Source organism: Panicum virgatum, chromosome 9N, assembly GCF_016808335.1.
Source record: "Panicum virgatum strain AP13 chromosome 9N, P.virgatum_v5, whole genome shotgun sequence".
Lineage (NCBI taxonomy): Eukaryota > Viridiplantae > Streptophyta > Magnoliopsida > Poales > Poaceae > Panicum > Panicum virgatum.
The window spans coordinates 53724713-53739437 of NC_053153.1; the positions used below are offsets into that span (position 1 = coordinate 53724713).

At 50.4% G+C, this 14725-nt stretch overlaps 1 protein-coding gene, 1 long non-coding RNA gene and 1 pseudogene across 3 annotated transcripts; 2 read left to right on the plus strand and 1 right to left on the minus strand.

The window, feature by feature from the left end:
- The first annotated feature begins 1907 nt into the window (after positions 1-1907).
- LOC120692829 lies at positions 1908-4225 on the plus strand. Its single transcript, XR_005682746.1, has 2 exons — positions 1908-2444; positions 3811-4225. It is a non-coding gene; the product is annotated as an uncharacterized LOC120692829 (long non-coding RNA).
- Positions 4226-5324: 1099 nt separating this feature from the next.
- On the plus strand, positions 5325-7582 carry LOC120691794 (QWRF motif-containing protein 7-like). Of its 2 annotated transcripts, none has more exons than XM_039974986.1 (4): positions 5325-6183; positions 6274-6619; positions 6698-6805; positions 6961-7582. In XM_039974986.1, exons 1-4 carry the CDS (start codon positions 5620-5622, stop codon positions 7155-7157), a joined length of 1215 nt encoding a protein of 404 aa, XP_039830920.1. In that variant the 5' UTR covers positions 5325-5619; the 3' UTR covers positions 7158-7582. The 2 variants fall into 2 exon arrangements, with proteins under 2 accessions (XP_039830920.1, XP_039830921.1); XM_039974987.1 differs by having other exon boundaries at positions 5327-6183; positions 6274-6600.
- A 1409-nt stretch (positions 7583-8991) lies between these two features.
- On the minus strand, positions 8992-11373 carry LOC120692888 (annotated as a pseudogene).
- Positions 11374-14725: the final 3352 nt, after the last annotated feature.

Consider the following 14725-nt stretch of genomic DNA (forward strand, 5'->3'; position numbering starts at 1 on the left):
GTTGCATTCTCGGTGATTTGCAATGAAGGGGCAAGCGCTTTGGTGTGGTTGGCATGGCATACCTGTAGAGCTGCAGTTAATTTCGTCTTTCGTCCCCTCCAGATAGGGGCAATCCAGGGGTGCAGGGGGCTCCAGCCCCCTAGCCCCATGAAGCCCATGAAGTCCCCCCCCACCCCCCCAAAGACCCCATCAAATTTCAACCATGAATGAAGAAGAGGAAAATGAGCTCCACACCTAAATTTGCATCCTAGATTCGCCAACAATAGAGGACAGTACCAAGCATCGCACTAGAAACTAAGATGGGCAGGGTGATGGATAGAACCAGATCAGCAGTAGTTTTACACCTGCATAATTGTCGATTGATCGATAGAAATGCAGGTTAGTGACCACTGTACCAGAGGATGCAACAATGAATTGAAACCGATCGATCGAGGGATGAATCACCTTGTTTAAGTTGATGAACACAAGAGGGAGCTGCGGCAGGCAGCCATGCATCCATCTCTGGTAGGTGCTAGCTACAACTCTCTTCTTCCACCTCCCGTCGGCAGCCATCCATCCATCCATCTATGTTAGGTGCTAACTACTCATCTCTTCTTCCACCTCCAGTTAGTCAGCCATCCATGGCTGATCTCCCTCCAGCGAACCCCGATCGACCTCTGACGAACTGACAGGTTGCTTCCCCGCAACGACACCCATGCAATAGTCGTAGAGCCCGGCGGCCAGCAGCCAGAGCTTAGGAGGGTAGGTCCTTCACCTTCTGTGCCTTCATGCTGGCAGGCGCATGACCACCCTACTCCGAGTTCCTATCATCGGTGCTGCAGCACTATGGGATCGTCCTCCAACACCTCACTCCCAATTACATCAGCCAACTTTCCATCTTCACCTACATGTGCGAGCAGTTCATTGGCATCAAACCGTGCCTTGAGCTATTCTGTGCATTCTACCTCTGCCAAGAGACGAATAAATAAACGAACATAACCGGTTTCTGCCATCTCCGACTCTGAGATGGTTGCAACGCTGACTATATCAGTGTGGAGGTGACGGATCCAGGGGGTGCGCTGGGAAGGGGGTGGGGGCTCAAACCTAGAGATGAATATAGTTGCACCCATAACTATATACATGAACTCATTTTTTAACTTATTCTTTCAATTATTTTTTATCTTTATAGTATAGATTTCTGCTATAAAATTAGTACTTCGGATCGAAATAGAAATATGTTGTTATATAAGTTAACTCATATTACCTGATTTGTGTCATGACTCATCAAATTTTATTAGCACAACAGTTATCTAAACTATAAAATTTATATTATACAAGTGAAAAACATATGTAATATAAAAAGCCCACAGCACCGCATTGGCCCTAGTGTCCATGAAACTATGGAGCCCGGCTCCGAGGTCCTAACTCCTAAGAGCAACTCCAGCAGGGTCCCTATTTGGATCCCTACTTTTAAAGTAGGAGCCAAAAGCAAAAAAAAAAAAAACAACTCCAGAGGAGCCCCTACTCGGACCCCTATAGTAGTATAGTAGGGAAACACTCAGGCCTTGTTTGGATGCGCGCTAGGATTCTAGCGCTAGTGAATAGTGCCACTTTGACTGTTAATTACAGTGTCAAATAAAGTCATTTTACAAAACCAACTTCAGAACCCCCGCGCTAGTGACCCTGAAGAATCTAATGAGACCTTTGACCGCGCGATTAGAGGATGGTTACTGTAGCACCACTGTAGCAAATCATTGATTAATTACCGTCATTAGATTCGTCGCGAAAAGTTACACCCATCCCTAAAAAGGTTTTGCAAATAGACTTCATTTAGTACTTCATGCATGCGAGATTCTTTTTTCGGGATTTGTGCGCGCTAGAATCCTAGCGTTGCCAAACAAGGCCTCAAATTCCGGCTCCGAGCCCCATCTCCCACGGGTCGTTGGGGAGGCCCTACTCGACCGCTTCTCTATTTTTTCTTCTACTGCGCCGCTCGCATCCCTTCTCCTACGCCGCTCGAGCTCTTTGCGGCACCACCGCCGCCGTGGCATCCAAGCGTCCAAGCGCGATGCCTCCCCGCCGATCTGGCCTCTCCACGCCTGGATCCGCGAGAGGGATCCACCGCCAATCCATCCATGACCAGGAACCGAGCAAACATCATCCTTTGCCCAGCCGCCATGCCCGTCCTCCCTGCCACGACCACCGAGCAGATCAGGAAGCGGTGCCACTCCCATCCTCCCTGCCGACATTCTCTCCGACCCGCCCTCCCAAGTTAACGCTCGTTCTCCCTCCCCAACGGCCGCTCATCTACAACCCGCAACGCCAACACCTCATTCTTGCATCCTGCAACCCGCAAGCTCCACTGGATAGGATGAGCACCACGCCATCAGTTCGTCTCCTCAGCAGCAAATGAATCAAAGGTCCAATTCCCGTCAAGCAAGCAAGACAAAAGCAATGAAAGAAAGGTATACAGATGCAATCATCGGTCTTCAATCTTGTATGTGCAGGCATGGGAGAGAGAAAAGGAGCACCAGCCTAATGGTAGTAGGGTTGGAGGAGGAGGAAGCTAATATGTTTGCTAGGCTTTTTTGTTGTAAAGTGGGGAATTTTCCCTTCTCCTATCTAGGGATCCCCCTCCATTTTCACAAACTAAAACGAGAGGATATTTAACCGGTGGTTGATAAAATTATTAAGAGAATTGCTGGTTGGAGAGGTAAACTCCTCTCATATGGGGAGAGGTTAGTCTTAATTAAGTCTTGTCTGGCCAGTATTCCCACTTACTTGATGTCTGTTATTAAATTCCCCAAATGGGCCATTGAATCTATAAATTCCCAAATGGCTCATTTTTTCTGGAATAATGTTGAGGAAGGGAAAGGCAAATATCATCTAGCTAATTGGCAATTAATGGCTCAACAAAAAGATTATGGTGGGCTTGGGATCCCAGGTCTCCAACAAATGAACCTTTGATTTCTTGCCTCCTAGATCTCAAGATATCACTTAAAAGATGATCCTATGTGGAATAAAATTGTGGACTACAAGTATAAGCTTGATAGTCCAAAACTTTTCTGTAGCGCTGACTTGGGGGTTTCACCCTTTTGGAAGGGTGTGATGTGGGCAAAACAAGCAGCTCAAATAGGTATTAAGTGGCTAGTGGGTGATGGTAGACGGGTTAGGTTTTCGGAAGATCACTGGTTTGGTAACTCTAGCCTTGCCATTCAGTTTTGGCCCCTCTACGTGCTGGTTAACGAGCAAGGAAAAACAGTTACCGATGCTTGGGATGGTACAACTTTAAAGTTCTCTTTTCGGAGAACTGTCTCCCCCCTTCTGATTAATATGTGGGATGAAATCATTTCGATTGCTGAGTCTGTTGTGTTCTCTAACGACCCTGACTCAATTGTGTGGAAGTTTACTTCTAATGGCATCTATTCTGTTCAGTCCTTATATGCAGTAATTAACTTTCGTGGTGTTAAACCAGTGCATTCACCAGCTATCTGGGGGCTGCGCATCCCTCCTAGAGTGTAGGTCTTTTTGTGGCTTCTAAGTAATAATAAGCTCCTTACTAGAGACAACTTAGCGAAGAGAAGAGAAGTAACTAACAAAAGCTGTGTGTTCTGTGAAGAACCAGAGAGCATTTCCCATTTGTTCTTTGATTGTTGTGTAGTTAATATTATGTGGGAAGTGTGCTCCTCTATTTTTGATACCCAGCTATCTGGAGGTTTTGAAAATGTGGCTAAATGGTGGCTAAGTAGGAAAAAACATGTTGTGCTGAACTCGTGTACCTCTGCTGTACTTTGGTGAATTTGGAAACTGAGGAACAATTTTTGTTTTCAGGGGGAGGTGTGGACAGATGCAAGGAAGGTGATGCGCAAGACAGTGACTACGTTGAGAAGATGGCAATGCCTACACAAGGAAGGAAGCGAACTGCAATTGGAGGAGGTCATCGTGCAGATGGAGGCAAGAATCAAAGAACCGCTGAAGATCATGTGGGTTTCGCAGGGATCAAGTGCTGCTCCATCAACAATGAGCTGGGTGCCGTCGCTGGACACTCTAGCTTCATCAAGTTCTGGCGTGCTTCCCGTGCCTAATTGCTGTTTGACAGACTTTCAGTCTCCTAGTGCTACTTAGCCTTTTCGTAGCTCTTGCACTTGTCTGGCGGGCGCGCCTCGAATACGCCTGAACCGTTATGCTGTACATACGTTTTTTTCCTCTGGAATGAAAACGGGGGAAACCCTTTTCTCTAAAAAAAGGAGCGCCAGCCTCATGCGGCCAAATCTAGTAGCGCCGCCCCGAGCTTGAGCTCACCCCCGCCTGCCGCTATCTGAGCTATCTGGGCTCGAGCGCACGCGCCACCTGAGATTGAGCATGGTGGGGATTGGCCAGCGGGAGAAACGAGCGGCAATATCCCAACAGGCAGGGGAGAGGATGCAGCCAGACGGCAAGAGGAGGAAGACAGTAAAAATAAAAGAAAGAAATAGGAAAATAATTAGATCCACTGACAGATGGGTCCCACATATCTTATGGAAAGTAGGGGCTTAGAAATTAGGACTGTTGCTGAAGTTGTGGTTTAATTTTATAGTCCTAAAAATTTGGAAAAGCCCCTACTTAAAAAAAGTAGGGGCTTCAGATAGGAGTTACTGCTGGAGATACTCTAACTACCAAAATGGTTTTAGGGTATGGTAAGCACGAGTGTGATTTTGCAGACAGAGATGAATGTGCATGGGTATAGTTGAACATCAAAGGTAGCGTGTTTGGAAAAGAAAAGATAATGTTCCTCTTAAAATCATGATCATGGGAGATGTCAGATGTGATATTTGACCTTGGATCAGTATAGAGCTACACGTTTCTTTGTAAGCAGATAGGTACGACATACCCTCAACTGAAATCCCACCTAAAATGACCACTTTATCTCTTCCAACGTTGACACCTCTCTTCCTTCACTTCTTCAGGAGTGTGGGCGTGTGCATGAGGCTGAAACGAGAAGAGAAACTGCAGCGCGCGCACGGCCGAACAGTCTCGTTTTCAGCTCGCCGTGACGTACGAGCTCTCCGCACTCTACACTCTAAAAATGGCTGCCCTCTCCCTTTCTCCCACCAAACCCCACCATTTCCCACTAATACATCCTTTTCACATGCTTCCAGAAACCAATCTAAAATAGCTTTTAGCATACAGCAAGAAAAATATGCTTATAAACTGCCAACTAATATTGTCCATAAAAAATATGCTTATAAACTGCCAACTAATATTAACGCAAACAAACCACAAGATGATCGATTTATATATAGAAATGTCAAAAATTGGGGCACCAAATCGAGAGGATATACAGCATGTAGTTCATCTATCATGTCATGAGAGTGACTTGCCCCCACAAAAAAGAACTTCTTTCGCCATGACACAACATCGCAACTCGATCTCGTCCAAGTACAAGCTATGGCTCCTGCGCTAGCTATCTCATCCCCACTCCCAGCCAGCCAGCCAGTGCGTTGCATTCTTCTTCTTCTTCTTCTTCTTCTTCTCCTCCTCCTCTGGTCGAGTATTTTGGCCTCTTGAGCAATGCACTGATACCCAGATAAGCCAAGCCTGTATTTATTAATTTATTACATCAATTATTTTATCTATCGATCCTATATTTATCTCGTGTCCATGGAGCCCTACGGCGGCTCCTCGCGGCGACCCAGCACGGCGGCGACGGCCTCCCGTGCCAGCTCCGGCGCCTTCGTCTACGACGGCATGCGCGCGATGCCGCTGTCCACGTCCGCGGCCAACTTCACTCGCTCCCTCCGCAAGGCGGCCTCCTTCGCCCACAAGAAGCCACCGCCCAGCACCGACGTGCCGCCGCCGCGGCGCACGCTGAGCAGCAAGGAGAACAGCGGCAGTGCCAGGGCGGCGCCGACGACGGACGCGCACGCGCTCTTGATGCAGCCGCGCCGGTCCATGCCTGGGCCCGGAGCCGCCGCGAGGGGTCCCTGGGAGCCGCCGAGGAGGAGGCGGAGCAGTAACAGCACCGGGACGACGACCGACGACGCGGGTGCCGGGAAGTGGTCGGCGGGCGCGCTGCGGGAGGTGATGGCGCCGCGCAGGAAGGAGGAGCCCGAGAAGGAGGAGGCCGCGCACCGCGCGCGCATGCTGACGGCGCGGCTGCTGCAGTGGCGGTTCGCCAACGCGCGCATGGAGAGGGCCATGGCACGCGCCACCTCCGCCGCCGAGGTGAGCAGAGCCACGACCACCAGCCACGCGTGCAGATTTCTCGCTGCTTCGTCTGAGCTCTGACGGGCATGTGTCGGCGCGCGCGCGCAGAACAAGCTGTTCTACACGTGGCTGCGCGTGGCGGAGCTGCGCAACATCCAGGCGGCCAAGCGGATCGTGGCGCAGCGGCGGCGGCAGAAGCTAAAGCTGGCCCGCCTGCTGCGCCCGCAGCTCCCGCTGCTGGCGTCGTGGGAGTCCCTCTCCAAGCCGCACGCCGACGCCACGGCCGACCTCGGCCGCGTCCTCTCCGCCGCCTGCACCGGCCTCCCCCTGGCCGCCGGCGCGCGGACCGACGCCGAGTCGCTGCGCGAGGCCGTGTCCTCATGCGCGGGCACCGTCGACGAGATCGAGGCCATGATCGGCACGTTCCACGCCACGGTACGCGCGAGCGCATCTCGTAAGGACACGGCATTGCGCTTGCGAATGCACGCGCTCAACAGCTCGGTCGATCACGATTTCTACATGTGCATCGCAGGCCGGCACGACGAGCGGCGCGCTGGGCGAGCTCGCGCGGACGATCCAGCAGGAGGTGGAGTGCCTGGAGGAAGCGACGCGGCTGTCGAGCATCGTCACCGGCTTGCAGGTGGGTGCCCGGTCGTTCTCTTCTCGGGATCGAGGCGATACCAAACCTCTGGATGCCTTGTCAGATACACTCCATTCTATCCCACAGCTATTTCGCAGCTTCCAGTACATGTTCTTGACTCAGGCTGAGGGCTCACACCCACCTTTTCTGTGCAGATGCAGGAGCTGAGCCTCCGAGCGAATCTGATCCAGGCGAGGCAGAGGCTCGCCGGCATGTGGTCGGGAAGATCGGGGCCGGCCGTCCTCGCCGCGCCGGCGTTCGCAGCTTCCGGTTGGTGTTTTTGATCATCAGACCGGACACGAACAGAAGCAGGGAGTGCAACTACTCACCCCCTGCCACCCACTTTAATTAATTAAGAAAATTGATTAAGGCGCGAGACTTGTGTTCGTCGCCAAGGGAGGACAGCTGATTCGACGCGTGGTTACTTTGTGTGCGCGTGACTGGAAATAAGTTAAGCGGTAGTTGATGAACGCGGAGGGGCGCACCGTGCGCGTGTTCCCCGGCCGGGTGTGCTAGTTTGTTTATCGGGGGGTATATATGTATCTTCCATGAGGTATTTATTCATTTCTATCAAGGCGACCATTTGTGGTGTATTGGGTGTGTGCATATTTGTTTGTGATTGTGATTTGAGTTACTCACGGGTATTTGTGTGTATGTGTTCAAAACTTGTAATTTGAGTTATCAAGGATTTATGCATATTTATTTATGCACCGCTGTTGGGAACAACTGAACAATGAGCTGGTATCTACAGTAATAACTAATAAAATGTTTTTATCAGATTAGGGAGCACAGCTTCGAAGAAAACATTCTAATTTTTTTTAAAAACTATGCATATGGCTTGCGCATTTGCGCGGCTAGTATTGAAAATTAAAAAAATTGCATATTATTGTATTCTTACTATTTTTCAAAAATTATACTATTTGTTATCATACATCATCCTCATTATCGTAAAATATATCTTATTGTTGGTTAAAACAATTCAAATAGGATCTACCTATAATAACAATTTGATTTGTTGAGTTTTAATTAATAATATTATGCATATAATTATTCTTATTTTCTTTTTATATTGATTGATTGTTGTTAGCTTTAGTTTTTATTAATACTATATTTGTAACTGATACATAGCTAAATGATGTTTTATATTTAACTTTTCATAATGACATTGGTGAGTAATTTTTAATTAGACACACGGGTATTTTAGGCTAATTTTTATTGTAATGATAGTGGTGGGTAATTTTTATTTTTTTATTTTTTTATTAACGTGAGAATTTCTAAGTCTTGAGAGCGAATGTGATGGCTCCGTGGGCCAAATAATAAGATAATAGACTATTTGGATATGATCTCTTATATAACCTGATATTTTTGTTACGCGGTGTTCACCTTGCCGATGATTGTTGAGGGCCCATGTCTGCGCAGGCCGGCAATCGAATGGCTGGAATTTGAGGCCCAACAATAGCAGCGGCCTACCCGATGCCCATTAGTCCATTAGAAAATGCCGCCCGGTGATGCGGCCTTCACAGGACTAGTGGGCTAATAGGCCCAAAAAGAATTTCTATTTCCTTGTTTCTTTGAACAATGCTGAAAGACCAATTTTAATCTTATTTTAGCGCTTCTAAATTATCATTACAGAAAATATATCTTACTATTACTAATTAGATACTTCTTTTAGCACTAGCTGAAAAGCCCCACGTGAACTACTTAGAATTCTAGGCAGACACTCTAAAAAATAGAAAAAATCTTATAAAAGTCAGAAACATCTAACCATCCATCTGACAACTCTAATCATAATAGTTGTTGAAATTATCTTTCCTAATAAAATATCCACATCTACCATTATGAAAATAGAATGAAATAAACTCCTAAACATGTATCTAAACTACCCACCTCTACCATTATAAAAAGAATGTGAAGTAAACTCTAATTTTCGTGTAAATTACTCACTTATGTTATCATAAAAATAATGCAAATAACCCGTGATATGTGTCACCAATTATATCATTATTGAAAGTAACTTAACCTCGAAATCTGAATCTAAACTATATAATTATAATAAAATATTAAAGTACACAAATATAAAATTATAAATTACTAGTTCTATTATTATTAATATATAATTTATGTTCTTGTTTATATAAAAATACTATCAATGTATTTATGTATGATAGAAGAGATAAGAATACCAATTCACAAACAAATAGCTTAATTAAATATATTTATCAAACACACATCGAGTGGATGCGAAATGAAATGTATTGCATCTAGATAATGATAAATATGTATTTTAGAGTATATATCGCAGTATTAAGTAGGAGAAAGAGGGTACAAGATACGGGTAAATAATTACAATTATTAGCTATAATTTAATTTTAATTTTAATTTTAATTAGCTGGTGCGGGAGGACGGTTTGATAGGACAACAATAGGCTCTGCTAGATTACAACTTCCGTTTTTGCAAGTTCTTGGAACGATGCAGCTCCGTTTTTTTTTATAATAGAGATGCAGCTCTTTTAGTCTTTACTAATTAAGGTGCGCTCGTGGCACTGTTGTCCTCTTGCTCCCAGCGGTCTCGGTAGCCCTCGTCTAGCGACCAGGCACACCGGACCGCCTTCTCCAACATCTCCAACCGCGCCGCCTGCAGGTGCGGTTCGCCGACCTGGTCCGCGAGCCAGTTCAGGTGCTCCTCCTGGTCGCCGCAACAGAGCAAGCCAAGCACACTCAGTCTCAGACGCCGCCATCGAGTCTGGCGGTCTGGCCGGAAACTTTCAATGGCTGACATTGTAGGGGCTCACTTACCCACTTAGGCATAATCACGTGCGTGTGGCGCTTCGGCCTCCCGGCTTCCTCCATCTGCAGGTAGTGCTCCCGCACGGCGGCCATCATGTCCTTCTCGCCGGGCAGCGTGGCGCGCCCCGACAGGACGGCGGCGACCCACTTGGATTCCAGCTCCAGCGACGGGAAGATGATGGTCTGCAGAAAGAAAAGACACGCACGCTCTCCAGTGATGGATGCAGCTCTGCACATCTTGTGCTCTCTGAAAGATGTAGCCTTGTAGAAAGATTTTGTTGTTGTCATATCCGCACCTTCATTGGTAGCCCGACGAAAGAGAGATTAGGCGCGTATTTAGGCGGGAAGACGTGGTTGTACAGTGGCCCGACACGGTTGTCGTCGACGGTGAGCCCATCCAGGTCAAGGAAAGGGAAATGGTAGTGGTACCTGAAGGCTATTTTGTGCATTACGAAATGGAAATGACATAGACGATGATCACAGTTCCAAGAAACCATTTTGACCGCAATCCTACCCTGTGCAGTAAAGAATACTATCTGCAGACACTGCCGAGCCATCAGTAAAGCGGATTTTGCCATCATCTTGGATGTAATCTACCTGCTCTCATCGTGCGACTAGTGTGTTAATACAGGCTGCTTTTAGTTAACTTGAAGGGGGAAAGTGCTGGAGAGGAGAAAAGTTCAGAGTTCTGAACCTCCGTGTGGATCCAGACATTCTTGCAGAGCTCGACCTTTCCCAGCCTGTCCTCCGAGTACCTCGACGCAATATGCACTTCCTTTGCCACATGTGAGATCTCCAGAGCAATGTCAATCCCACTGGCTCCCATTCCTACTACAACAACATTCTGCATAGAGAGTGGCATAGTGGGACTGAAGAAATCTTTCAGACTGCAGGATTCCAAGAGGCAAAGGAGAAGTACCTGATCTCGGAAAGGTTCTGGAACGCGATAGTTGTGGCTGTGCATTTGCTTTCCCCTCCAGTTGTCAATTCCTGCAACACACAAGCATAGCTAGACATTTGTTTCTTTTGTCCGCGCTTCCTTTTTCTTGGATGATGGGAAAGAAGGGAGCAGACGGCACCTCGGATCTTGGCCACCTGGGGCACCGTCCAATGGTCGTTGCAGACGACGACGGCGTCGAACTCCTCCTCCGCGACCTCGCCGTCCTCCCCGCACCACGCCACCACCCACCGCTCCCCCTGTTCCTGGCCGAGGGGGCGCACCCGCAGCACTTCGGCGCGGAGCCTGACGCGCGCCGCGACGCCGGACTCCGCAGCGAAGGCGTCGAGGTAGGCGAGCACCTCCCGGTGTCCCGGGAACGCGCGCGCGTCGCCCGCGAAGACCCGGCCGGTCAACGGGAAGTCAGAGAAGCTCATGAGCTCGCGCGGCAGGTTGGTGCGCAGCGACGCGTAGAGGCTGCCGTGGACGGCGCCGGGCGCGGCCCAGCGGGTCGGCGTCCGCCCGCGGGTCGTCCGCCCAGGTGCCCCCCGTGCGGGCCGACTTCTCGAAGACCGCGACGTCGAGGCCCGCGCGGAGCAACTCGCGCGCGGCCACCAGCCCCGTCGCGCCCGCGCCGACCACGGCCACCGTGCGCGGCATCGGAGCGGCCGATGTCGGGGGTGCGGGGTGCCTGGTCCGCTCGGGGTCGATGGCGTGGCGGCGTGGGTGAGGGCCCGGGAAGCGGAGGCTGTGATGGTCAATTTGGTGCGCGCTGTGCTGTGATTGGCTGATTGATTGTGAGTGCAGCGTAATGCTTCTGTTGGTGGGAACACCGCGCAATTACCCACGGCCCCACGCAACCAGCACGTTTTTTTTTTTTTGAAAATTCGGCAGCGCAGGCGTGGTTGTGAGTTGTGACACGGCCGTCAAAGTCATTGGCGTGCGAGCGGGATTTATTTGAGACCGGATGTGGCCAGGGCCTCCCCCAGTTTAAATGGGGATTTTATGATATTAAATATTATTAATTTTATTGATATGGTAAGGAAAAAAGTATGTAGTTTTATGAAATGCGAGAAGAGTTTCGTCACCAAGAAATTTATGTGGTACAGTTAACTAATTCCCAATCTAACTAACTGTATCATGAAACTGCGCACAGTTACTGGCATTAATGGAACAAGAAATATGCTGGTGGGTGGAAAGTGGCTGATGTAAAATAGACTCGAGCAGTGATCAAGCAGGCGGAGGTTCCCGTTGCACGGCACCCTGCCCTTCCTTCTCTGTCCTTCTGCTTGGGCTGATCAAGGGAAAGACTTGCTTGGCTACCCAGCCTTGGTATAATGTGGAGGGGTCGGCAGGAGTGTGGATCGGCGTTTCTCCTAGCACTGGCGGCTAAGACACCGGAAGCGAAGATGATGGGAAGTGATGCAGAAGTGGATGAGCTACTTAAGAAGCTCAACCTCAACGAGGCTGATAGAGAAGGTGCCATGTTTCTGCTCTCAATGTGGCAGGATGGGCTATGTTCATCTCGAATGTGGCTCAGGTGAGCATGAGGAGAAAACGTTGCAGTATCACTACTACAATAATTTTATCTGAGGCAGTAAAAAAATATTTTCAGAGGTGGGTAAGGGCAACCGCCTCTGTAAATGAGTGTCGGATTGTTATTCCGGCCAGTCCACCAGGGGTGTACCCGGCGGTAGAGTTTCAAGACGGGGATCTCAGGACCAAGAGCTCGATGGTAACACGAAGACGCAGGGAGTTAGATAGGTTCGGACCGCAATGTGCGTAATACCCTACGTCCTGTGTTCGGGGTTGTATTAGAGTTTGTGATATGATGTGAAGAAGAAGTCTGTATGGGTTTACCTATGCCTCCTTTATATAGACTAGGAGCCGTAGGGGTACAAGGAAGATATGCTCGGGTTGTGTCGGTACCCCAGGACTGGGATACCTCCTCTTGCTGTGTCTGGACAAGAGTCTCGTAGTTATCCTTAACTACGCCCTAACGGCCGAGCAGCCGGACCCCTGTGGTCCGGAGCCCTGCTCTCCCGGCAAACAGCCCCGGACCCGCTCCCCGCTTGAGGAGGGTCCGGTAACGCCACATGTCCCGGAGGAGATAGCCCTCAGCCAAAACAGCTGGGGGCCTCGGACCTCTCAGGGAGTTCCGGACCCCCGCCGGGTCCCGGACCCCATATACTATCCGGACCCCTCAGCAGGGAGGAACCGACACCCCGCCTGGGGCAGGTCCGGAGCCGCCACGTATCAGTGGGTGCGGCCACGCGCGCGAGACCGCGTGGCTTCCCCTGGAAGACTCGTCTACCAGCCGCATTCAATACGGTAGGCGGAGCAGAGCCCGAGGCGGTTTTTGCTCGGTTGCACTGTTGGTCGCGTGTTACCAAGGCGCGCAGTGCAGTCGCTGGCGCCGCCCACGCCGCGTATGTCAGTCTATAATGCCAGTTGGACACGACGGCTCGGTTTCGCCTATTATGACGCCTGCACGGTAGCCTCGGCAGACTACGCCGCAAGCTACACTACCTCAACGGGCGCCTCGCCGATGGGACAGGAGCAGACCCCCTTGGTCAGAGAGTCTACAAGACGATGAAGAGTATCCGGCAAGAGATTCTCCATCACTATACCACCATTAGTATCTATCTAGTATAATATACATCATTGTTGGGCCCACCTGTCGGGGTCCAACGCTTGTGTACGCGTCCTCCTTACTCTATAAAAGGGAGACGCCCGCTAGAGAAGGACTTAAGCTCGGCTGGGCAGAGGATAGACCCATTCATACTAAGAGCAATACATCACACAGTGGATGTAGGGTATTACGCTCCGGCGGCCCGAACCACTCTAAACCCGAGTGTTCTTGCGTTCTTGCCCCCAAGCTAGATCGACCTAATCGCTTAGCGCTTTCCCGAGTACTCCCCCTCGGGGATTAGGCGGGTGCATCCCGCCACCCGGTTGTGGTTTGCCGCACCACGACAGGTTGTTTACAAGGAAGAAGGTTGGTTAAGATCTCTAAATATCCAGGCCTCTAGTTGGAACCTTTCCTCCTGATCTACTGAAGATCCTTCCTGCGTACAGCCGAGTCTCTGCACGTCGAGTAGTCATAGCCGAGTCATCGAACAGGGTAGTCACCCGGACACAGGGACCCCACTCGGCAGGGAGGTATATAGATCTACCTCCGTCAAGCCCCCGAGCGCTGGTGGCCCGAGTCAAACCTTGACGTACTGGACGAGGTCTTTCGGGGCTCTTTGCAAACGTCCGTAGTTGTAGTAAATCACGAACTAGATGCGCCCCTGGGCCCCATTGGGTGTATCCCCCGAGCCTCGGAAGATTTCGGAGAAGCGTTGTGAGGGTCAAAGAACTGATTCTTGACTCCTGGTAATCTGAGTGCCTGAACTCTCAGTGAGCCATCGATATGTCCGATTGGATTCCCCAGCCGGGTTTCAGGCTTTGACAAGCATTTTTGTAAGATAATGGTCCCTTACTACCCAGAGGCAACTAAGGTATACAGAACCATCTCGGTACCCTGGCTCTGAAGCCCGGGTCAAGTCACGAAGACACACCGAGCGGCTGTGGTGCCCAGCCCCCGAGCAGAGTCACTGGCGGAGTCACGGAGACACACCAACTAGTCACGGCGTCCGGGCCCTGAAGCCATGGCTGGGTCACTGAGACACGCCGAGTAGTCACGGCGTCTGGGCCCTGAAGCCCTGGCTGGGTCACTGAGACACGCCGGGTAGTCATGGCGTCCAGCCCCCGAGCGGACTCGCTGGCTGAGTCACGGAGACGCGCCGAGTAGTCACGACATTCGGGCCTTGAAGCCCTGGCTGGGTCACTGAGACACGCCGGGTCATTTGTTGCGCCCAGCCCCCGAGAAGGGTCACTGGCGGAGTCACGGAGACACGCTGAGTAGTCATGGCGCCCGGGCCCTGAAGCCTTGGCTAGGTCACTGAGACACGCCGGGTCGTTTGTGGCGCCCAGCACCCGAGCAAGGTCGCTGGCGGAGTCACGGAGACACAATGAGTAGTCACGGCGTTTGGGCCCTGAAGCCCTGGCTGGGTCACTGAGATACGCCGAGTCATTTGTGGCCCCCAACCCACGAGAAGGGTCGCTGGCAGAGTCATAGAGACGTGCCGAGTAGTCACGGTGTCCGGGCCCTGAAGTCCTGGTTGGGTCACTAAGACATGCCGGGTCGTTTGT

Excerpts from the sequence above, each read along its gene's own strand:
- LOC120691794 (XM_039974986.1), top strand. The coding sequence starts at position 5,620 with ATGGAGCCCTACGGCGGCTCCTCGCGGCGACCCAGCACGGCGGCGACG. Across the intron at positions 6,184-6,273 it reads GCGCCACCTCCGCCGCCGAG|AACAAGCTGTTCTACACGTG; the intron begins GTGAGCAGAGCC and ends GCGCGCGCGCAG. Across the intron at positions 6,806-6,960 it reads GCATCGTCACCGGCTTGCAG|ATGCAGGAGCTGAGCCTCCG; the intron begins GTGGGTGCCCGG and ends TTTTCTGTGCAG.